The 25,667-nt window shown below is 43.8% G+C and overlaps 1 protein-coding gene across 2 annotated transcripts in view; it reads right to left on the bottom strand.

Moving 5' to 3' along the window:
- Window positions 1–24,991, bottom strand: part of LOC149300344 (voltage-gated potassium channel subunit beta-1-like) — a 142,591-nt gene extending 117,600 nt beyond the window's left edge. For both annotated transcript variants that reach the window (XM_089485244.1, XM_089485247.1), the window contains exon 1: window positions 24,723–24,991. In XM_089485244.1, coding sequence (XP_089341370.1) covers window positions 24,723–24,991 — 269 coding nt within the window. The remainder of the gene's footprint in view (window positions 1–24,722) is intronic.
- Window positions 24,992–25,667: the final 676 nt, after the last annotated feature.

Genomic DNA, 25,667 nt, shown 5'->3' with positions numbered 1-25,667 from the left:
GGTTTTAATAAAGAAATATGAAACGCATTATTAATGCGCAGTGTTTTAGGCAGAACCAGCGAATAAGTAACTTGATTAATTTTTGTTTTAATTTTATATGGACCAATATATTTAGGTCCTAAGGTTCGGGCGGCTTGCTGGAGGTGAAGATATTTCGTGGAAAGCCACACATAGTCTCCTGGGTTGAGCACTGGCCCTTTGGATCGAGACTTAGCGGTTTTCTTCTGCAAAATCTTAATCTGCTTCAACTGTTCCGAAATAAGTGCCCAATGGTCACGTAAAACTTGAAATTGAGCTTCAGCTGCAGGTACCCCCGTAGAACTGGTTTCTTCAGGCCAGAGTGCTGGTTCATAACCGTGAACCGCCTTGAATGGGGACATCTGTAGTGCTTCATGATAAGAGCAGTTGTAGGACCATTCCGCAAGATGCAAAAGTGTCGACCAATCGGACGTACATTCTAAGATATTGCTTAAGTACTTGATTAGTTCTCTCAGCTTGCCCATTAGATTGAGGATGATGGGATGATGAAAAATGCAACTCGATTCCCATAAGTTTACACATCGCTCTCCAGAATTTCGAGATGAATTGTGACCCTCTGTCCGAAATGATGATTTGCGGAACTCCATGTAGTCTTATGATCTCTCTCATGAAGGTGTCCGCTAATGTACTGGCAGATGGAAGTTTAGCTAGAGCGATAAAATGTGCTTGCTTGCTGAATAAATCAACCACTACTAAAATAGTCATATGGCCTTGAGAAGGAGGCAGGTCCGTGACAAAATCCATGGCTATGTGTTGCCATGGCTGATCTGGAACAGGCAACGGACATAATAACCCTGCCGGTCTGGCATGAGGGGTTTTATTACGACCGCAAATAGTACATGCTTGCACAAATTCAGATATGTCACGTATCATAGTAGGCCACCAGAAATTATTCTGCAAAAGAAATTTAACATTCCGAGTTCCCCGGTGACCCGCTACCGGGGAGGCATGACCCCAGGATAAAATGGCTTTACGGAAATGGGGTTGCACATAAAGTCTCCCAGGCGGAGGAATTTGTCCTCTGGGACGGGGTGTCTGTGATTTAGAGATGTGCCACATGAGAGTGCTGTGTATCGTGGCAATTATTTTCGTAGGAGGGATTATAGGTTCGACCGACGTTTCCACATTAGGCGCCTCATGTCTTCTGGACAGCGCATCAGCCTTTGTATTTTTTGAACCCGGCCGAAAGGAAATGGTGAAATTAAACCGTGTAAAGAATAATGCCCATCGAGCCTGACGTGGATTGAGTCTTTTGGCCTTTTCTATGTACACCAAGTTCTTATGGTCTGTAAGAATGGTAATGGGAATTTCAGTCCCCTCAAGCAGATGTCGCCATTCTTCTAACGCTAATTTAATAGCCAGCAACTCCTGGTTCCCTATGTCATAATTTTGTTCCGCTGAAGAGAAAGCCTTAGAAAAATAGGAACAGGGATGTAGACGATTCGAAATTTGGTCTCTCTGAGATAGAATGGCCCCAGTCCCGGTCTCAGACGCATCAACTTCCAGGGTGAACGGTAAGTCTGGATTGGGACGTTGTAGGATAGGGGCAGTTGTAAAGGCCAACTTCAATCTTCCAAAAGCATTTCGAGCTTCAGGGGTCCAAGACTTTGGATTCGACCCCTTCCGAGTGAGTGCAATTATGGGAGAGATGATCTGGGAAAAATTGCGCATAAAGCAACGATAATAATTGGCGAACCCTACGAATCGTTGAATGCCTTTAATGTCAGAAGGTTCTTCCCAATCTTGGATGGCCGTTATCTTGCCTGGATCCATCTCCAGCTGCCCAGCAGAAATAATATATCCTAGAAACTTCACCTTGTCGCACTCAAACTCGCACTTCTCGACTTTGGCAAATAGGGAATGTTCTCTTAATCTTTGTAGCACCTGGTTAACATGTTGCCGATGCTCTTCCAAATCTTTTGAATAAATGAGAATTTCATCGAGGTAGACCATAACATGTGATAACAACATATCACGGAAGATATCGTTCATGAAGCTCTGGAACACGGCTGGGGCATTGCATAGCCCGAAAGGCATCACAAGATATTCATAATGTCCATATCTCGTATTGAACGCCGTCTTCCATTCGTCCCCCTCTTGGATTCTAATCAGATTGTAGGCCCCTCGCAGATCTAGTTTCGTGAAGATAGTGGCGTCTTTCAGCTGATCATAAAGTTCTGTAATGAGGGGAAGAGAATACTTGTTTTTTATGGTAATTTTATTTAAACCCCTGTAATCAATGCAGGGGCGCAAGGATCCATCTTTCTTGGAAATAAAAAAGAAGCCTGCTCCTGCTGGTGATGCGGAAGGTCTGATGAACCCTTTCTGTAAACTTTCTTCTATGTACTGGGCCAAGGCTTGATTCTCCGGATGGGATAATGGATATGTATGTCCCTTAGGTGGATTGGTGCCAGGCAACAATTGTATCGTACAGTCATACGCCCGATGAGGAGGTAAGGTTTCTGCTTTTCTCTTTGAAAAAACATCTAAATACTCCCAATACTGAGGGGGTACAAGATGGCGTGGATCCTGAGCAGGTACTTCGAGCATAAGATTTAATTTAGTAGGAGTGCTGCAACAGCTCTTTAAACATTCTTTACGCCATGCCAGAATCTGTCCTTCTCTCCAGTCTATGCTGGGATTATGTTGTTGTAACCACGACATTCCCAGGATGATGGGAATATGAGGACTGGATAACACATCAAACCGTATTTCTTCAGAATGGAGTATCCCAATGATGGCACCAATAGTCTCGGTTTGGAGGGACACAATCCCGGTTCCTAGAGGAGAGCCATCTAATGCCGTAATAGAGGTTTTCTGAGTCCTGGGCTGTAAGGGAATACTGTGTTCCAGGGCCCAACCCTTGTCTATAAAATTTCCAGCCGCACCCGAATCAATGAAAGCTTGGGTGGCCACTTGGTGGCCTGTCCACTGCAGCTTGATGGGAACCAAAAGTCTTGGTGACTGAGGAGGTGAAGCAACAGTAGCACTTAGTGAAGCACCTCCGGCCTCCACTAAGTTCTGGCGTTTCCCGATTTCCTAGGGCAGGCAAAAATCAAATGTCCTTTTTGTCCACAATATAAACACAGTCCCAAAGATCTGCGGCGTTGTTTCTCTTCCACGGATAAATGAAGCACAGGACCGATCTCCATAGGCTCTGCCACAGCAGCTGCAGGTTCAGTAGGTGCAGGAGTAGGGTGTCTGATCCAAGGCCTAACTTGACGTGGCCTACGATCGCGTTCTCGGTCACGTTCAAATTTTCTCTCCTGACCTCTGGCCTCCAACCGTAGACATAATGTTATCAGATTCTCCAGATCATGGGGAATTTCACGATAGGTGAGTGCATCCTTTATTGATTCGTTCAAACCCCTGCGAAAGGAAGCTTTCAGGGAGCTGACATTCCAGTCTGTCTCATACGCCAAAGTACGAAATTCAACCGCGTACTGGGCCACAGTTCTCCTGCCCTGTTGCAGTTCCATAAGATTGGATTCAGCGGCTTCACGTCTCCCAGGAGCATCAAACACAGCACGAAATGATGCGATAAAGGCATCCGCGTCTTCCAAAATGGGTGAGCTCTGTTCTAGTAAAGGTGATACCCACGCCAATGCTTCTCCTTTTAATACGTTTATAATAAAAGTCACTCTGTTGCAATGAGAGGAGAAAGTATGAGGATGGGCCCGTAAATGTAAGGCGCACTGATTGAGGAACCCACGACACTCTTGAGGATCACCAGAAAATTTGTCAGGTAATGGCATCTTGGGTGCTGGAACAGCAGTACTTGGCCCCGGAACAGGAGGAGCAGAATCAGATGATGCCCCCTGCGAGATGGATGGAGACAAGTTCGTGGCCATAGATCTTAGTAGGTCTGCAACATCGTCTAACTTCCGTTCCAAGGATTGGAGTTGAGAAGCGTGTGCAGCTAGAACTTGATCCTGTCTGTCTTGTCGGTTGCACATCCTTGCCAAGTCTGCGGGATCCATATTAAAGGCCTGTGATACTGTCACTAACGGTGGTTCAGGCTGTAGATCCACGCTGCAGTACAAGGAAAGGCGCCCCCAAGCGGAGATGACGAGCAGTGCAGGAACAACCAGATGGTACTAGGAGCTGGCAATCGGATAGTCGGGGTCACAAGCAGAGGTCAGGACAGGCAGCAAACAACGGATAGTAGGGGTCACGAGCAGAGGTCGGGGCAGGCAGCAAACAACGGATGGTCAGGTTCAAGCAAAGTTCAGGCAACGAAAAGGCAAATAAGGTTCTGGAACGCTAGTGAAGGCAATAAAGGCACTATCACAGGCAAGGGGTACATGCAGACTGAAGGTTTAAATAGTCCTCTAGCTCAGGATCCTCCTACCCCCTAAATTAGGGGGAGGAGGAAAAGAGATAAGTACCCCTTTAAGACGCGGCATAAATATTCATGAGATAGCCGTTCGCGCATGCGCGGACGGCTCTCATGCTGCTGAGACGCGCGTCCCGTCTAACCTCAGATCACCACACGGGGGCGCGCGTCTAACGGCTGGACGGACCACAACGCGTCTTCCCGCGAACAGAACAAGCAGGGGGCTGAACGCGCGGGCTGTACAGCTCTAGGGAATGTGATGGCGCTAAATAAAACAATAAATAATAATATGAGCGCCCTCCACCCCTTCTGTACAAAATAACATACGTTAATGTTATTTTAATGTTTCAATTGGTTTGTTAAATATACATACTGTATATCATACTGGCACACTGTCATATCATCATACTGGGTTTGACCCTTGGGTCTCTGGGTCACTCTCTTCTTTCGCTGGGTCAAGGTAGCAAAGAGAAGGCAGAAAGCTTCTCTGGGAAGTTCTAAGGTATGCATATCACAATAGCATAATCCAATGTAAACTTTAAAATTGTATGCTATGCTCTGGCCATATTATGACAGTCTGTATAGGCTACAATAACATAAGTGTGAGATTCATGTACCAAAGACACTTATTCTGTGAGTAAATGAGCTGATGCCACTGATTAATGGCAGTATAGTTTTTGTGTTCGGCTTTGTGCTTCTGCTTAATATTAATCAACATTTAACCTGACACACAAACGTATCTCTCTGTATCTGTCTGCTTTTGTGTATAGCTGTAGCCTAGTATAACATTACACGGCTTTTGACATGGAATCCGATCATGACGTTGAAATTAACAAAGCGTGGTGTTTAATTGGATGCAAGTTACAGTGAAGAGTCGTTTCCAATGAGGACTTTTGTATTAATTAACAGCCAATTGTTAAGATATTTTTTTCCCTATTCACATGACACAAATCTACTCTAATGCAAGTCAAAATGAAAAGCACTTCAGAGCAAACATTTATGAAGTATTTCAATCATTATGTAGTTGTACACTATTTATGGAACCCATCTAATGAGAAGGATAAGTTGGACCACAACCAGCATTAGTACTGGGCACCTATAGTGGCGTCGGCAGGGGGGGGCCAGAGGGGGCCATGGCCCCCCCTACATCATGCTGTGCCCCCCCGTGTGCCCCCCCAATTGAAACGCCGTCTTTTTTTTTTTTTGTAATAGACGCGGAGGAGAGGGAGAGGCGCCGAACGGTCGCGGAGGAATAAGTTTTCAGAAACCGTTCGGCGCCTCTCTCTCTTCTCCGCGAGGCCTCTGCCTTGGTCGCAGTGCCGGCATTTCAAGTTGAGCGCCGGCATATGATGTCATATCCGGCGCTCAACAGTGAAGCCGCGCACACTGCGGCAGAATCAGGGAGACAGGGACTTCGTGATCGCACCGCTGGACTTCTACAAGCCCAAGGTAAGTGAACTTCGAAGGGGGGAGAGGGTAGAAAGTTAGGAGGGGGTTAGAGAGTGAGAAGAGGTAGATTGGGAGGGAGAGGGGATAGATAGGATAGATTGGGAGGGAGAGGGGAGAGAAAGGATTGATTGGGAGGGAGAGGGGATAGATATGATAGATTGGGAGGGAGAGGGGAGAGATAGGATTGATTGGGAGGGAGAGGGGAGAGATAGGATAGATAAGGAGGGAGAGGTGGTAGGGAGGGAGGGAGAGGTGGTAGGGAGGGAGGGAGAGGGGTTAGATAGGGTAGATAGGATAGATTGGGAGGGAGAGGGGATAGATAGGGAGGGAGATGGGGTAGATAAGGAGGGAGAAGCGGTAGGGAGGGAGGGAGAGGGATTAGGGAGGGAGGGAGAGGGGTTAGATAGGGTAGATAGTGAGGGAGAGGGGGTAGATAGGGAGAAAGGAGGGTGGCAAGAATATTGAAATAAAGAGTCAGAATGAGAGAGAGAATGAATGGATTAATGTGTGGATGCATTAATGAATATGTGTAAATAATTTGTGTGAAAGAATAAATGATTGTGTGAATTAGTGACTGTAAAAGTGTTTGTGAATCATAGGTGTATTATTGATTTGTCAAAAAAGCAAAGATTGTATAAGCAGGGTGTTTAGGCAATGGGGACAAAGATGGCACAGATAGTGTGTTTATGGGACAAACATGGCGTACGTTCAGCTGTTTGGGGACAATGTTGACTCATGCTGGGCTGTTTGGCGACAAAGATGGCACGTCCTATGTACGTGTAATTTGGGTGCTGGTCAGGTTCTATGTGGGCAATGTGGACGCCAGGGTTGGCTTTGGGGTGTGTGACCAGTGATCTATGCCTGTAATTTAGGGGGGTTTATCTATACCTTTAATGCAGGGTTTATATGTAATTTCCAATTGATATATACCTGCAAAGCTGGGTTTTGTGTTATTCTGTTGATCTGTATCGGCTATATTTCCATACATTATTTATGTTTACCTGCAAATATAGGATTTGTATGTCTTATTCAGTTGATCAATACCTGGAGTGCTGTTTCCATGTGTTGTTTATTTGATCTATACCTTCAGTGCTGAGTGTACATGTGATTTCCAGTTGATATATACCTGCAATGCTGGGTTTGTGTGTTCTGTTGGTTTATACCTGCAATGCTATGTTTCCATACATTATTTATGTATACCTGCAAATACAAGTTTTTTTTTATCTCATTCAGTTGCATGTGCTGTTTTCATGTGTTATTTATTTGATCTATACCTGAACTACAGGGTGTAAGTAAAAGAGCGGTATGGTTTAGTGAATGAGGGGACAAAGAGACTCTGGGGATGATTACAGGGGAGAGGACCTCTCAATGTCACGGTGCAGGACTGACTCTCACGGTCTTCCTCTGATCTGCAGTCAGTGTGGCAAATTTTTTTTTTTTGGTGTGGTAGCGGAGGGAGTGATTGCATGCAAGGAAGCATTGAGCGGGGCCCAAGGAAATGCTTGGGTAGGGTCCAATTTTTTCACTATAAAATATATTGGCAGCAGGGGCAAATATTTATATATGTTTTGGCAGCAGGGGCTAATATTTATTGGCAGCAGGGTCTAATATTTATTTATATATTGACAGCAGGGATAAATATTTATATATATTGGCAGCAGCGTCTAATATTAATATATATTGGCTGCAGGGGCTAATATTAATATATATCGGAAGCAGGGTGTAATATTTCTATAAATCGGCAGCAGGGTCTAATATTTATATATATTGTCAGCAGGGGCTAATATTAAAGAATGAAAAATAACTGCCAGTTTAGCTGTTATTTTGAAATCATATTTCAATCACGGTCTTTACTATTATGTAGTTAAAAATGCACGTCTAACGTGTATGTATATATATATATAGTGTATATGTGCTGTTTTATAATTGGCCCCCCATGTGCCCCCCCTAAATATGAAAGCTGGAGATGCCACTGGGCACCTATGATGATATTTGTGATTAATGGTTTTCCATACACTAAAGATGGTGTGTCTGCCATTTTTATGATATGTTTGTAAAACCATGATTCCCATTTTTCATGTTTAATGTGCCCACACAAATCATACAGTACTGTGCAAATGTTTTAGTCAGGTGTGAAACTGCTGAAAAGTCAGAATGCTTTCAAAAAGAGTTTATTTTAGCATTTAACAAAATGGAAACTAAGTGAACAGAAAAGAAAATCTATATCAAACCAATATTTGATGTGACTATCCTTTGCCTTCAAAACAGCATCTATTCTACAGTTTTTAAAGGAACTCGGTAGGTAGGTTGTTCCAAACATCTTGGAGAACTAACTAAAGTTCTTCTGTGGATTTAGGCAGCCTCAGTTTCCTCTCTCTCTCCATGTAATCACAGACAGACTCTATGATGTTGAGATGGGCTCACAATGACTTTCAGGACACCTCTTTCTTCTTTACACTGAATATAGTTCTTAATGACCTTGTCTGTATGTTTGGAGTCATTGTCATGCTGCAGAATAACGTTGGGGCCCATAAGATGCCTCCCTGATGGTATTGCATGATGGATAAGTATCTGCCTATACAGCATTACACAGACCACTAATTCTGAACAAATACTCAACTTCATTTTTTTGAAATGCAGCCCCAAACATGCAAGGAACCTCCACCATGTTTTACTATTGCCTGCAAACACTCATTCGTGTATTGCTCTCCAGCCCTTTGGCAAACAAGCTGCCTTCTGCTACAGCCAAGTATTTAAACTTTTGACTCATCAGTCCAGAGCACCTGCTGCCATTTTTTTGCACCCTAGCTCCTGTTTTTTGTGAACAGTTGGGTCGCTTGGCCTTGTTTCCACGTCAGAGGTAGGGCTTTTTGGCCACAAGTCTTCTATAAAGACCACTTCTGATCAGACTTCTCCGGACAGTAGAGGGGTGTTCCAGGGTACCACTCTTTTCTACCATTGCTGAGCTGATGGCACTGCTGGACATCTTCTGATTGCAAAGGGAAGTAAGCATGGCATGTTTTTCATCTGCTGCCAAGTTTCCTTGGCTGATCACTACATCTGTGATCCTCAACATTGCCAGTTTCTTGCCAGTGCTTCTTGAAAAGACCTTGGACAGACCTGGATACCCCTGTCTGCCTTGAAATATCTGCCTGGGAGAGACCTTCCTTGTGTCTTGTTGTGGTGCTTAGTCTTGCCATGGTGTGTGAGTTTTGACATTAAACTGTCTTCAGCGACCTCCCCTTGTTAGTAAGTTTGGCTGTTCCTCACCCAGTTTTATTCCTCCTACACAGCTGTTTCTGTTTCAGTTAATGATTGCGTTTAAACCTACACTTTAAATGATGATCGATGATCATTAGACGTTAAAATCTATACCAAGCAGGCGCTAACTATATGACTACAAAATCCCTGACTGTGTGCAAGTGTACCTAGAAGATTTAATGCTGTTTTCAAGGCAAGATGTGGTCACACAGCCAGATTAGATGGGCCCAATGGTTCTTAAAACTTCTTATTTGTCATCAACTGTTTCTATGTTTTTCTTTTAAGTGAAACATGTTGCCATCTTTCTAAAATATAAAAAGATTGCAGAAGAACTGCCTGTACTGGCCTGCTGCCATCCCAACCCTGCAATAGGAGGCCAGTCCGGTTCTGGTAAATATTCAATAATAACTTGCTTCTCTCTCTACTAGTTGAGATGTTATATTGATTCCAATCAATACACTGCCGTTCCATTCTTTAACTTTAGTAAAAATCTTCATGGATCCAGAAACAGAAGCCAGCCTGGTTCTCACTTCAAGCAAAAGAAGCATTTGCTATTAATTTACCTTATCGTCTGTGTCTGCTGAAATACATTACAGTCACAGGGCTTTGAGCTGCAAAGCTCATAAGGCATGTAATGTCAATACATTAAAAGATTTGTTACAGAAAACTGAGATAAGCACAAAACATTAGACTACAAGTTGTTAATAATGAACTGACCTAGTATTTTAAAATCATATTTGAAAAATATTCACTTGTCAGCGGTTAACATAACTGTCAACTTGCCAGGTGGTTTGACTGCTACATTCCTGTTTGAAGACTAAAGCAACCGACTTGTTAACGTAGCTCGCTTTTTAGTTTTTCCTTTAAATTCACCAGTTCAATCAGCAGCACAGGATATATTACCATGATCAAGGCACTGTTTATTGGTACGACCAGACTCACTCCCATACTCACGCACACATCTCTTAATTCATAGAACAAAAGACCATCACAACTTTCTTTTGGAATGTGTAAAGGCCACAGCGTTTATTTTATTTTCAGCAACAAACTGTGACACACCTTTATTGAATATCAAACAAAGTAACAATGTATGAATACATTCACAAGTTTACAAACAAGTACACCACGGGGCTATTTCTTCCCAATATCATTGAGCCCCGCATTTGCTTAATCAACAATAAACAGTCCCACTTGAGGAACACCATTCATTTTGTTACCATGTACTGCGCTCCTCCCACCAGCCGTAAACTGCACCAGCAGGTGGGCTTTGTCAGTACTACCAAACAGCTTCCCCTTGGGACCCTGCCCGCAGGAAAGACCCCACACCGTACACCAACGCGGACCCATACCTGAGATGGGTACCCCGCAATATACGACCAACTTGAACAACCAACTGTCCAATAATTCCCAAGAAGCACGCCACCAAACATCAACGGTAATAAAAACAAAAGTATCAGGGAGGGAGGGCGGGAATTTCTCCCTAACAGGTCTTCACAGCTTCTTATAAATTTTATTAAACTGCGCAACACCCTCAGGCAACAGCTGTATATATAGCCTTATTTTGTTTTCTCTCCCTCTGTTGCTACCGTAAACTCACCTATCATGAATATGACCCCACCCCTGCTGTCACTCACCCCGTCCTCCTAGGGTCAAGCAAAGGCCAAAACAACTCCCCCTCCCATCTGGGGTCACCCAAAGGGCAGCCTGTGTCCCATACCAAAACCCAGGCCTAATCACGGCGCCCTTCCTCTTATATTGAGTTATCCAGGGCTTTCATGATCAAGGCACTGTTTATTGGTACGACCAGACTCACTCCCATACTCACGCACACATCTCTTAATTCATAGAACAAAAGACCATCACAACTTTCTTTTGGAATGTGTAAAGGCCACAGCGTTTATTTTATTTTCAGCAACAAACTGTGACACACCTTTATTGAATATCAAACAAAGTAACAATGTATGAATACATTCACAAGTTTACAAACAAGTACACCACGGGGCTATTTCTTCCCAATATCATTGAGCCCCGCATTTGCTTAATCAACAATAAACAGTCCCACTTGAGGAACACCATTCATTTTGTTACCATGTACTGCGCTCCTCCCACCAGCCGTAAACTGCACCAGCAGGTGGGCTTTGTCAGTACTACCAAACAGCTTCCCCTTGGGACCCTGCCCGCAGGAAAGACCCCACACCGTACACCAACGCGGACCCATACCTGAGATGGGTACCCCGCAATATACGACCAACTTGAACAACCAACTGTCCAATAATTCCCAAGAAGCACGCCACGGCCGGCGCATTTGACCCCTTAAATGCGCCGGCTCCTCCACAGCGCCACAGCCCTCTCCACACCCACCCGGATATCCAGCAACCAGATATCCGTCCCGATATCCGTTAGATGTACACCATCCTTACGAAACAACAAAACATTATCCCCCTCAAGGTCCGGATGCGCTACCACTAAACCCCCAAAACGGGAAACAAACCGCGACACCATCTTATTAATCTTCACCCTAGCTCTCCCAATACCCTGCAGTGACCTAGCACCCCGCCAAAACAACCTGGGAGTGATATGTGACCAAACAATAATTAAACCTGAAAAGCGAGACCATAGCCTCAACAAATCACATTTTATATCCCTAGCCAAAGTACGTAAAGGCACATGGCAAAGATCATTGCCCCCCCCGTGCAGTACAAGGACATCAGGAGGGCCATACCGAATGGCTTTCTCATAAACAGCAGCAATGATGTCTTCCCAACACTTTCCCCGAAAGCCAAACCACGTAACCTGGCCTTCAGTGTAATCCAAGCCCAGCTGACATCCATTGACTCTAACTGCAGCCCGACGCTCCGCCCAGAAAACATAAGAGTGGCCAACAATCCATACCTGGCAACGCTCGGAATCTGAAATTAAAAGAAACACAGAAAGTATATAGCAAGTTAAACCAACCAACCCAAACTCTCATAGTAAATGAGGCCTAACATATGAACGGAATCTATCCGATCCCCATCTACCGACCCTTTTTATAACTTCTTCCGATAAACCCCATCTAGCGGCCTCTGTCGCCGCCCCTATCCGAAAAGAATGCGATGCAAAACGACCCGGATCCAAACCTAGTCGTTGAAGACATTTACGGAACACCTGAACAAACTGGTATCGGGACAAAAACGATCCGTTCTCGTGAACTAACAGCGGGCCTTCAAAAGAAGGCCGTACGGACAAAAACTCGTCCAAACACCATAAAGGACAGAGAGATGAACCAGCCAACCTGTTAAGCAAAACCGTAAAACCCTTACCCTCTTGGTCCGTTTTTGACCGTCGAATGAAAAGCTGAGCCCTTCCTTCGCAGATACGTACATCTGCCAACCGCAATCCCCCACCAACTGCCCTAGATGGGCTAACTAACTCGCTGATCCTCATAGCACCAAAAAATGCCAAAACGAATGCTACCTTAAACAACACCTGCTCGTACTGCCGGCCACAAACCACCATCAGCTGGTCACATATCTCCTGAAGCAATCGAAATGAGACTGGCCGCCTCAAATCCCGTACCTTATGACCTCTTCTATATCCCCGTAAAGCCTGTTGAACCAAAAATTCTTTAGAAATATCAGCCTCACCCAGCCACTTGAAGCGAAACGACAGAGCGGAGAGAAACTTAGTAACTTGTGAAACAGAAGTACCGAGGCTGAAAGACTCACCCAGATACCATAATAATGACATCATTTTCCCCTCCTTGGAGGATGGAGCCCCTGTAGCCTCCAGACAAGCATCCCATACCGCCCAAGCCTTCTGGTAGGCCGCCCAAGTAGTGGGAGCTAACGACCTTCGCAGCAAAGTCAATGTTCCCCGGTTCCCAACGACCACAGCCAAATCGGACACTCCAGACCCACAGATGCTGCCTCTGGAGCAAGTTGCCGAAAGCGATCCCATTGCTGTCGAGACAAAGCATCCGCAATTGAATTATCCACGCCGGGGATATGAACCGCTGTGAGAAACATATTTAGTTGCAGACACCGTAGCACCAAGTGCCGAAGCAACTTTAAAACAGGCAAAGAAGATGCTGATACACTATTAATAGCCGTCACGACCCCCAAATTGTCGCAATGCAGCCGAACCCGCTTATGCTGAAACTGATCTCCCCAAAGCTCAATCGCCACCAATACCGGAAAAAGCTCTAAAAACGTCATATTCTTTACCAAGGAACCTTGACGCCACACATCTGGCCAGAGAGACGCACTCCATTGCCCCTTGAGATATACCCCATAACCGTACGCCCCTGCCGCATCCGTGAAGAAGTCGAGATCGATATTACCAACCATATCCTCCATCCAAATAGTTCTGCCATTAAATTCACTCAAGAATACATCCCATACAACTAAATCAGCCTTGAGTTCCTTACTGACCCGCACGTAGTGATGAGGTGCCCGAATCCCGGCAGAGGCCATAGCAAGGCGCCTGCAAAACACCCTTCCCATCGGGATGATACGGCAGGCAAAATTAAGCTTACCAAGCAGGGATTGCAGCTGCCTTAACGTCACCTTTTTTGCCCCTCGAAAAAAGCTGACACAACTCCGAAGGTCTTGAATCTTATCTAACGGCAGCTGAAACGTCATAGTCTCAGAGTCAATTTCAATGCCTAAAAACTTAAGCTTTGTGGTAGGACCCTCCGTCTTGTCCTGAGCCAACGGAACTCCAAAACAATTCATAACATCTTGTAAAACACATAGAATCATAGCACATGTCTGCATGCCAGCAGGCCCCACGCAAAGAAAATCATCTAGGTAGTGAATCACCGATGCCACCCCGGATTCCTCCCTGATAACCCATTCTAGAAAAGAGCTGAAAGTTTCAAAATAGAAACATGAGATGGAGCATCCCATGGGCAAACATTTGTCCACAAAATACCTATCCCTCCACCAGCAACCCAAAAGGTGAAAACACTCCGGGTGCACCGGTAACAAACGAAAAGCAGATTCTATGTCTGTTTTTGCCAATAAAGAACCATGCCCGTAATGCCGAACCCACTTTAGCGCCTGATCAAAAGACGCATAGGAGACTCTGCAAAGGTCCCTATCAATCCCATCGTTTACGGAACCCCCTTTAGGAAAAGAAAGGTGATGAATGAGCCGGAACTTTCCGGGTTCCTTTTTAGGAACAACCCCCAAAGGCGAAACCCGAAGCTGCGCCAGCGGCGGGTGATCAAACGGCCCCGCCATTCGCCCCGCAGCAACTTCCTTCTTAAGCTTACTATCCACCACTTCAGGAAAAGATAAAGCTGATTGCAAATTTTTTAAAACCGTGCATACCTCGTGCTCTACAAACGGAATCTTAAAACCCTCCCGGAAACCTTTTTCAAGCAAATCCGCAGCTGCCCTATTCTTATACCGCTCAAGCCACGGCACCATCTTTTCTACTCTCACTGGAGTCATCCCCTTTTCCAGCAGCCCCCGAACTCTTACCACCCTTAGCCTTCTTGAAACATTTGGACAAGGGGTGACTACCGGAACAGCCCGAGCACTCATGTTTAAATCTACAACTAGCTCCCCACTTACATTGCCCATCGTTGAATTGCCAACAGTAGCCCTTCTTGTGCCCTGCCGACGACGTGCTACCAGTACCGCCGGCAGATCCCTGAAAGGGCTGTTTCGCTGGGGCTGTGACCCTAAGCCACAAGGCGATATCTTTGTGATCCCACCGAATGGACGGGCGTACAGCCTTCCTCTGACGAAACTGTTCATCATATCGCAGCCATGCGAAACCACCATACACTCTGTGGGCCTCCCCAATGCTATCCATATAGCAAAATAACTGCGAACATTGGTCAGACGCCTTTTCCCCAATAACACTGGCAAGTATCGCAAATGCCTGCAGCCAGTTTTGAAAAGTGCGTGGGATTAAACGATATCTACGTTTCTCTTCCTCCTCCTTTTTACTTGCATCCGCTTTTGCCAACCTATCCAGATTAAAGCGTTCTAAAGGAAGAAGTGTAAATATATCTACATACTCCCCTTTCCATATCTTCTCCCTCACCTCCGATTTTAAATGAGCCCCCAGCGGACCCTCGAAACACACGTAGATTTCACCCTTAGCAGAATCAGACAAACGCACCTGTTCCTCTTTCTTATCTTTACCATCAGCCTGCACCGATGCATCCACCGTCAAAGACACAGTGCTAGTTGCAGTAACACCTACCCCGTCCTGCGGACCCGCCTGACTATGCTCAGTAGCCGACAGAGGAATAGGAACCGATTGACCCACACTATGAGATTGCCCAGCATAACCTCCCCACACGGCTGTCGGAGCAGCCTCCGTTAAATTACCCGTACTAGACGCCGCAGCAAAGCGGTCCGCGACAGATTTCAGCAAAGCAAATATAGAATTAAAATCCCCTTGACTAAGGGAACTAGGCAAACCCTCCAAACTTAGTAAATCAGTCGTGCTTCGATTAGCCCTAGCTGTAACCGATGCCCCATCTGCGGGACCAGTATCCCGTGTAGACTCACCAAGCTGGGCCCCTGCCGACCGTGCAGCCGTATCTGCGCCGACATCTCTTCCCGGTCCTGCAGCAAGATCCCCGCCATCCTGAAGAAGTAGTGGAGGCCCGTCCGTGCTACCCAGCAACCCATCTCGTCCGTCACCAAGAGGGTGCCGTCTCCCAGGTTCCCCCGAATGCCGGTCACGTGATCTGGAACGACGAGAACGCGACCGATGCCGCGAACGCCCACTCCTGCACCGCTCTCTCCCAGTCCGCCTGGGCTCGTCCCCCGAAGAAAACGAGCCGCCCGATAGCCTGGAGACGCTCCTGCGCCTACTATCCCCAGGCCGTTCCCCGGCACCTACTAAAACCCCTCCGCCTCCGGCTGACCTTCCTCGCTCCTCCTCCGTCCCTCCGGTCCGCCATCTTACTTCAGGGGAAGCCGAAACACGCCTACTCGGGATCCTACTTCCGCCATCACTGTCCCTGCCGAGCGAAACATCCGCTGACGTACCCGGGACCTCAGCATCCACGAAACCGCTCACACGCCTCTTCGCACTGCCCGCTAAAGCAGAGCCTTTCTTCCTCAGCCTACCAGAGGACCGCATCGCGACATCCGGACTTAGCCTCTCCGGTGGTCTCGCCCTCCTCGCCCTGGGGCCACGAGAAGAAACCGGTAAAGGCGGAGATAGACCTGATCCTGCAGTGAGCTGACCCACACGCTCCTCCAGCCACGATGTACCAAATTGGAGAGCCGAATGGCGGATCTGCTCTAACAAGCTGTCCAAACTCGCCATGGTAAGCTAGTAGAGATGAATTAATATCTCCCGAACAGGAATTTCTCCCTAACAGGTCTTCACAGCTTCTTATAAATTTTATTAAACTGCGCAACACCCTCAGGCAACAGCTGTATATATAGCCTTATTTTGTTTTCTCTCCCTCTGTTGCTACCGTAAACTCACCTATCATGAATATGACCCCACCCCTGCTGTCACTCACCCCGTCCTCCTAGGGTCAAGCAAAGGCCAAAACAACTCCCCCTCCCATCTGGGGTCACCCAAAGGGCAGCCTGTGTCCCATACCAAAACCCAGGCCTAATCACGGCGCCCTTCCTCTTATATTGAGTTATCCAGGGCTTTCAGATGGAGGGGTATTTTTTTCTCAAAATCCCGTACAGAGAGAGGACCTGCAAGATTTAACTAAACACTTTCAACAGAGATCATTATTAGTTTAGTTAAATGAATGTTGTTTCATTAATCTAAATCTGTGCTTTTGATGGCTAAAATATATTCCGGTTTTGTGCACAGCATATTATATTTAGAATTTGTGCTTTCTTATTATCATGTAGTTTTAGAAAGTTTTACTTTTTTATTATAATAAATCAAGAATTTTACCAAAGAAAGACAATTAGAGCATGAAATTTCTTGAATTATGACAACTTTTTGCATCTGCTTTTGTGGGCGACAGCTCTGATGGCCCCCCTCTTAGTTGTGGAAATTATAGTCCACAAAAGCTCATCTTTTATTAAAAAAATATTATATCTAAGTATTGTACATGTATACTGCAGTCCCACTACATGCAGAAAATCTTGTAGGAAAAGGTTGAAGTGCCACTACATATGGTATATCCTATGTGGTTAGCAATGAAAGAGTTAAAATTAAATACATCACAACAGATGGAACTGAAAGAATGTGGCCTGCAATTTTTTAATAATAAATTGTATAAAGTAAAATGATAATTATCTTCCATACGTTGTGGAATAACTTCTATATGGTCTCAATTGGGGTATAGAAGCATATAAGGTTTTGGAAGTAGGATTTTGATGGAGAAGCTGATGAAGTATGTTAAGATAAAAAGATGAGCCTCACCGTAAATGTCATTATGTCACGCTGTAACCTGGGTGAGGGGATGATAAGACCACTTATCTGTTTATATAAAATTAAGCATACATTAATATCAATTGGTGTAAATGAGGCATGCATGACGTGTGCGTACCTGGGAACTTTCTGGGAAATGAGCTGACCATAAGCCTCTTAAAAATTAACACTTTAATGGTCCATCATTGAGATTCTATGTAGGGACTCATCCATTGTGTTAACCAAACAACTCCTGTTGTGGAAACCTTGACTTGTGATTACCTTAAATGAGCAACATACATTGAAACAGGGACTATGACATACTGGTAGCAAAATCACTAATGAGAAGCCTCATATAATGTCAGATCAATGTAGAGTATGAATGAGTCAGTTCCAGGCTGTGTGAGATTTTGCCTGTCAGCCTGCGATAGGAGCAAAAACCCTGAGATAATTCCTAGGTATGCACATGTGAAAGCCCAATATGTCTCTGTCCTGAAGTAACATACACACAAGCACAAATAATAATTTGTGTTATAAAGTACATGTCTAATGTTTTCTCTGTTTTGTTAACACATGAACACAGTTGAGACAGATGGCCACAATTATCATGACATTTTCGAATGGTGGTGCCCTCTAGTGGCCATATCTCTTTAACGCAGGCTCCAGTCTGAAGATGGGAACTCCAAATTTATGGGGTGTTGGAGGAAAGCCCTTTTTATTCCACAACTCTTCCACTAATGACCACATGAAGAGGAAGCTCATTAGCACTGCATGACGAGTGATTTACTCTCCACTTGGAGATTTGTTTTATTAGAACTGCTTTACTATAATGAGGTAGAATTTTGGGTTTATGTGATTATTTTGAAAGTGCTATTTAAATAACTAGTTTTCTATATATTTTTTAGAGGATAATTGTAGAGATAGGTTAATTAGTACCATGGGATTACAATTTGTAAGGGCTGTATATTTCTCTAGAAATAAAGGATTCATGGGAGATGTTAGATTAATATTCCTGTACAGTGGGGAAATTAGCAATGTAATAATTTGGATAAGACTCAAGAGAAAGGCACTCTTGATCCACATCCAGATCACACTTACTGTCAAATAATTTGGGTCAGGTTAAAATAAACTGTTCTCCTTACAGAGAAGATTCATAAGCAACAAAATTACCGTATTTGCTCGATTATAAGACGACCCTGATTATAAGACGACCCCCCAAAATCTGAATATTAACGTAGGAAAAAAAGAAAAAGCCTGAATATAAGACGACCCCAAAGGAAAAAAGTTTTACCAGTAAATGTTAATTCATGTAAACTATTTTTTTTAATAAAAGCTATGATTGAGAAAAATATTTTTTTTGTTTTTATTTCTTGTATTTTCCAACCTGTCCCCCAGTTACGCACATCTGCCCCCAGGCTTGCCACACCAATATGGCACTGTGGCCCATGATATGCCTTTTAACCCTCTATATGCCACTGTGCCCCATGGTATGCCTTTTGACCCCCTATGTGCCACTCTGCCTCCAGAAATGCCTTATACCCCTATATCCCATTCTGGCATTTAGGGGGTTAAAATGCATATTATGGGGCAGAGTGGCATATAGGGAGGTATAAGGCATTTCAGGAGGCAGAGTGGCATTAAGGGAGTTAAAAGGCATTGTATAGAGCACTCTGCCTCCAGAAATGCCTTATACCCCTATATGCCACTCTGGCATTTAGGGGGTTAAAAGGCATATTATGGGGCAGAGTGGCATATAGGGAGGTATAAGGCATTTCAGGAGGCAGAGTGCTCTATTAAATGCCCCCTTAACGCCACTCCAGAAATGCCCTATGCCCCCATTTAACACACACACACACACCCTATACCCCCATTTAACTAACACACACACACACACACACTCTCTCCCCCCTCTCTCCCCTCAGCCCTCTCTTACCGGTGCTTCCAGCCGGGTCAGCGGGTTGACGTCGCCTTCCGCTGCAGCCGGAAGGAGGTGGAGTTGGCAGCGGGGGTTTTTCTGCGTCCGTCGCGGATACCTTCCCCGGCTGTCAGAGATCAGAGTTCCCTGCACCGGTGTGGCACTGATCTCTGACAGTCGGGGAAGGTCTACGCGACGGACGCAGACAACCCCCGCTGCTAGCCACACCTCCTTCCGGCTGCAGCGGACGTTGTCTACGCGGATCGCGTAGACGTCAACCCGCTGCCCCGGCAATACAGCAGGAAGCACCGGTAAGTGTGTGTGTGTGTGTGTGGGGGGGAGACAGGAGGATCCAGGTCCCCTGCAGCGGTGCGGGGGATCTGGATCTTAGTCTCCTAATCAGACCTCTATTTGAGGTCTGATTAGAAGACGACCCCGATTAGAAGACGAGGGGTATTTTTCAGAGCATTTGCTCTGAAAAAAACCTCGTCTTATAATCGAGCAAATACGGTAATAGCTGTAAATTTGGAATACCATACTTGGGTTGGATATCATACATTTCTAGACAAAATTACAAATTGCATAAAGGGCCACATATGTAATTGTGAATTTGTATCACTAAAGAGAAGAAATTATTTTTTTCTGCAGAATCCCTCCATATGTGTTTGCCTCGTGCCCTGTTCCCTGTGTGTTTGCTGTGCAGAAGTGTTACTTTAATATGAATTATTCACTGATTTGTCCCTTCAAAGTGAATATGGCTGTCAGTAGCCATGTACGCTATAACTTTAAAGAGGCCTTAGTGCCCAGATTTGTTCCCAGCATTCAGTGTTTCTATTTTTTCTCCCCTTGCAGGAAGCTTCAGTTTCTTGGATCAGTCCATGGACTGAAGTACCCTCAATATGTGGGCCTGGCTCCACCCAATTTACCACTACCCAATAACGACATACACCAGAAAATGGGTCGAAAAAGGCCACAGCCAATTTATTTGTCAACAAAGTAATTGCCTCGCAACTTTAGGCCCAACATCTTCTTGCGTTAACAGGGCAAAGGCTACCAAAACTGAACACCATAAATATCATAAATAATTAACATAAATAAACCTAAAAACCCATTAAGCCTCTCAGGCAATCTAGGTACCACCACACAGGGAGGGACATGTTGAGATGCTCAAACCTGAGGCACCCAACACCACCTACCAAGAACCTCCAACCAAATGCTCTCCCTCAGAGTATTCACACAATCGATGGCACTAACAAGAAAAGAAAAGCGACTGTGCAGTTAAACACAATTATATTGTTTCAGGAAATTACACAGATAAGGGGGGGGTGTACCTCATCAAACTTTACATATTGTATTTTCTGACCAACCCTTTTCCCCCTTACCAATCCAAATAGTGTAATTTATTAAACGGCCAAAATTATTTTCGCAGGAAAACAATGTAGCTCAATTAAACCTTCGCAGTTACTTTGTGGAATCTACTATCGAGTTTAATCATATATTTTGTAATTAACATATTGAATAATCCACTTTTTATTATTAGGTGTAGACCAAACTACACCAAAGGCTGTAACGTTTTACGTGGAATGTAAATGTTTAAGTATCATCGTTTAGTTTGTCAATCTCAATCTGTTAAATAAAATGATTTTGAAATGATATCAAGGCAGGATTTCAGTGGTAGCTTTAGTACACAAATTTCACATTAATGGTTAACCGTGTAACTGATAATTCTAAAATGTAGGTTACGGATAGTAAGACATGGGATTTGCCCACAGATTCATGTCAACTGCAGAGTCAGGTTTCTGTGAACCGTCTTTGCAAGCTCGAAATCAATCTAGAAAAGCTGTTCCTGAATGTTTGGCATGTCCCACTTACGGCCTGGGATTGTGTGTTGTTCTCTGAGTACGCTAAAAGCAAAATGCTTGGCTTTACTAAATCCCCAGGAAGCAGATGATTAACATACATTTCAGATTAACATGCGGAAGCAGGTTTGGTTTTATTGCATACAATTGGGACCAGGAAAATCTATTTCATACACACTGAACTCAAAAAAAAAATCCTTCAGTCAGATATTAGTGTACAGGTTTACAAGACATGTATAGCAGCAGTGCCAAAAATTTACTTACAGGTATACACTATTTTTATTTATTTATTTTGTAGGTAGTTGGCATTCATGTGGCTTCAATGCTGAGGACTGGCATATTATGTCATATACTGATGCTCCAAAAGGTGTGCAGGGCCAGGTAAGGTGCCAATGAGGTTGCACAAATTCACAGCAGTCCTCCATAGAGTAAATGAGTCAGCTGGGGACCCACCAGGTAGAGACCGAGTAGCCCCTGCCCTCCAAAGACATGCCTCCCTGGACCTAGGCCAAATCAGACAGGGCCAGAATATGCTCTTAACAGGGACTTCCATATAAAGTACCTAAAATATGTCCGTAGATGGTGGATTCTTTTTTGTACTCAAGTTACCCCCCTCGCAATGATTAAAGTGCCAAGAACCACTTCTAGTCTGAGAGAACCTCATTAATAGACGTTCTCCAAAATATCCTAAAACAATATCTATACTTTTAATGTACTTTTATTAAATCCTGGCTTATATGGCACATTATAAGTAAACATTTTTTTTCTTGAAACAAAGTGGCTATCTATGAAAAGTGCTCTTATTACCAACAAATGTAATGATTCAGTAGACTAGAGCATACCTTTAAACTTTGCACCAGAATTTCTCTTTATGAACAAAAATACCTTAAAAATAATTTTACCCGTCGGATTGAGATACAACCGAAGGGCATATTTTAAGAACACTCTGTTTCTTCTGAAGAATCAGTTACTGGACAAAGTGAATTTGAGTACTATTTTACCACTACGTTCCAGAATGATGCTTTATAAATAACCCAATGGTCTATTTTGCATTTAATAAATGTTCTCAAAATTTTCTGATGTTTTATCCCTACCCCTGCAGAAATGTGTAAATCCTAACACATAGAGACATTGCTGACAGTGCCCTGAAGTGGCATCTTCAGAGTAGTGTCGTATTTATCCTGGGCATTGCCCTAGGCCTGACCCACGCTCCCTAAATGACCGCTGTCCTTACTGCAGAGCATATGATGTCATATCCCTGCTTTCTGTGACTTAAAGGCGCATGACTCCTTTTAAAGCAGTCTATGGAGGCCATGCTGAGTCGGAGATCTCTCTTTTGACCGGCTCATTAAGCGACAAGTGGCTGGGCCTGCCTTCATAGATCTAGCCAGCCAAGGCAAGCCAATACATTGTTGCTTCAGGGTCTGAATGCTAATACCAAAGTATTCTGATGTGGAATCATTTGTTCTCTATTTAAAATGCTGGACCACTCTTTGTCGATATGTGGCCCTGGTTTTGAATTATTCCAATTAAACAAATATATCTTCTTTACAATATATGTTCAGTGGTATACATCCAATAAGGCCAAGGACACCTGATGTAATATTTGACAAGTTTGTTTGTTTTAAGCCTCTTTTTCTAAGCTGAAGAAATGAAGGCTATGAGGCATATCTATCAGTAATATTATTTTATACATGAAACCGACAAGAATAGCTAAAGGGATTAAAGATGAATTATCCAGGTGAGGACTGGTATATTTTAGTCCAGGGGGACAAGTGAAGCCAAGTGGTCCCTAGGCTCCTGCCCCTTTCCCCGCACATGCATGCGTTCACAAACTTTTGAGCTGTTTTTTTAAACTGTTTGATGCTAAATGCTGAGTGTGACAGTTCCACTTTATAGATCAATTATAGATTCAAGTGGGTTGCTTAGTGATTTGCTCAACATTCAGTATTTTGCCATAGGTATTTGTCAATATGGTCTTTTTAGTTTGGTTGTGTTATAGATAGTCTTGGAGCAAGATTTGTTATGAAAAACAATAAGATGCTCCAGTACCCATCCGGGTACCAGTAATGAAGGAGTTAATATGATTCAGAGAAATTGTCGTGGTTTTAATCCAGTTGTCAGAACGCTGTATTAGTAGCCTGGGCTCCAGGCAATGAAATCAATGACAGCTTACAAGCTTAGCAATGACTCATTCCCTTCTATAGTGACCTCCTGTACAGTGACAATGACCTTTGTGGGCAAGTGTAAATATCAGTTGTCTGCAGGTTAAGGGTAATTTCTTACTATTGCTGGCCAAACATCACTTTATTTTAATGTATTACTCGTTTGCTATGACATCATCTGCATTAGTAAATTGTATTTTGTGACTGCATGGGCACTAATTCTGCGTGTCCCTGAAGACCTACAGCATTTGGGACCACAATGACCATCATGAGTTGGCTGACAGTCGTAGGCATTAGCTAGTAAACTAAAACCAGAGGCTGCACAGCCCTGTAAAGGAAAATCATTGGAAATATTGGCATTTGGTGTATTTTTTTGTTTTTTGCTGCACATAGTTGAATAATAAAAAAACAAACTTGATTTATAGGGTTAAGTCTTAAAATCAATCATAAGCTTAAGCACCCCATGCCCTCCATGTCGGGGAACTCCAACCAGCTTGTTATTAGAGCTACATACAAGCAACAAATGGAGGATACCAGGTTCCCATGCCTATTCTACAGAATTGTCGCACAGGGAAAATATAGGTTATTGATACAGGTGATATAATATTAAGAATTAGAACTAAATAATATGAAACAAAGTTTGCCTATGAAATGCAGAATTAAGGCTTTGTAGAAGAAAACATTTAAATTAAACAGTATGTAAATAAAATATTAACACCAACTTGGGGGTTAAATCTTAATTTATTCCACCAGTGTGAATTTAGCTAATTCTCGGTTCTTCCAGTAAAGCTACAATTCCTAAAATTCACAGTGAAGCAGGGCTCAGCAACAAGTCCCACTTTGAGTCATTTAATTAATATTGCAGTTCTTCTTACCAAGTTGCTGTTGGTAATAAATTTCAGAAGGCATTTGCCAGTAGCCCAGGTTCATTCTACTGATCATTCCAACAAATACTGACTTATTATTTTAACAATTGGGACAATTAATAATTATATTTAATTAGGAGCTGTCAAAATCATCATCATGGCAGTATCATATAAAAGCACTTATTCACAATATAAGCAAACAACCACACATCAGTACTTTGAAAGAATAAGAGATTGTTAAACTTTGTGAGATTGTAGAACCTAGTTAAGACTATCTTGGGCATAATATGGCAGGAAACTTCAGCCATTAAACTTCTAAAAGGTCAATTTTCAGTGGTAACTTGGGAAAGGAATGTGGCTCTTTTTGATGTATTTTCATTTTAGAATTTCCTTGAATGAAGGGCTGGTATAAGCAAATTCCCTGGAAAAAAGAGGCTAATTACAGTTCATTGTCAAGATCACAGTGCTTTTCATATAGAAATGGGTTCTTACCTGTAAGTCATCCCTGTTCTACAGGCTACTGTGTGTTCATACGATAAGTCACAGACTTTCAGGTACCAGTTCATTTCCAGTTCATAAAGCAGTCCAGTCTTCTTGTCCCTGCTTTGGACCTGTCCTGCGGCACTGTGCCTCTTACCCTTGCCATTCTCTGCCACAATTTTTGGAGCCTTGTTTCCCAAAGAGACCACAGAGTATTTCCTTAGCTTCGCACCATCCTCCACACCTTTGCCGCCCACTGCCCCAGTGCGTGCTGCCAACATTGTGCACCCTTGTCAGCCTTACACTAAGTCACTAAGTCATCAGAGAGAGCACAGTTAATTCTGACTGCTGCTCCTTCCACGTTCAAAGCCTTATACTTCTCATGGAAAGGTAACTAGATCCTTCCAGGCTTTATTTAACCCCCTCAGCGGTGAAGGTGCCAGCAACACATTGCTAAGCAGCACATTGCAAGCCCCTTCAGTGATGAAGAGGTTAAAGTGCGCTTAGGCCAATAGATTGCTTTCACCTTTACCTACTGCCTACCTGGTACAGGTAACTTACAGATTTCGTTAAACGGTGCTGCACGGCCTGTCATACAATATAGCGTGTGTCTACCACTGCTGCAAATCAGACATCCTCCTATATTAACATAAAGCTCGCAACAAAATTTAAGACGATTTAATCTCCGGATTTTATTCTGCCGCTGCGTATCAAATGTTGTGCCTTTGCTTTTTTTTTTTTTAAAGCAGGAGAGCTGTCTTTAGTTTGTAATCACGAGTGTACGCTAGAGTGGGATTAAATGTACTTAAATCAACAGTGATAACATAAAAAAAGCTGATCCTTTTTATACATCCTCTTTGTGTTCTGGGATCTCAATGGAATGAATGTTATTGAAACATGGTGTCATCTGTCAGAGCAAGAATAAAAGACATTTGTATTCAGAATTATATTTATTTT

Source organism: Sceloporus occidentalis, unplaced genomic scaffold (genome assembly GCF_023333645.1).
Source record: "Sceloporus occidentalis isolate IW3139 unplaced genomic scaffold, rSceOcc1.0.p SCAF_25, whole genome shotgun sequence".
Lineage (NCBI taxonomy): Eukaryota > Metazoa > Chordata > Lepidosauria > Squamata > Phrynosomatidae > Sceloporus > Sceloporus occidentalis.
This window is presented reverse-complemented; position numbering and strand designations above follow the sequence as displayed.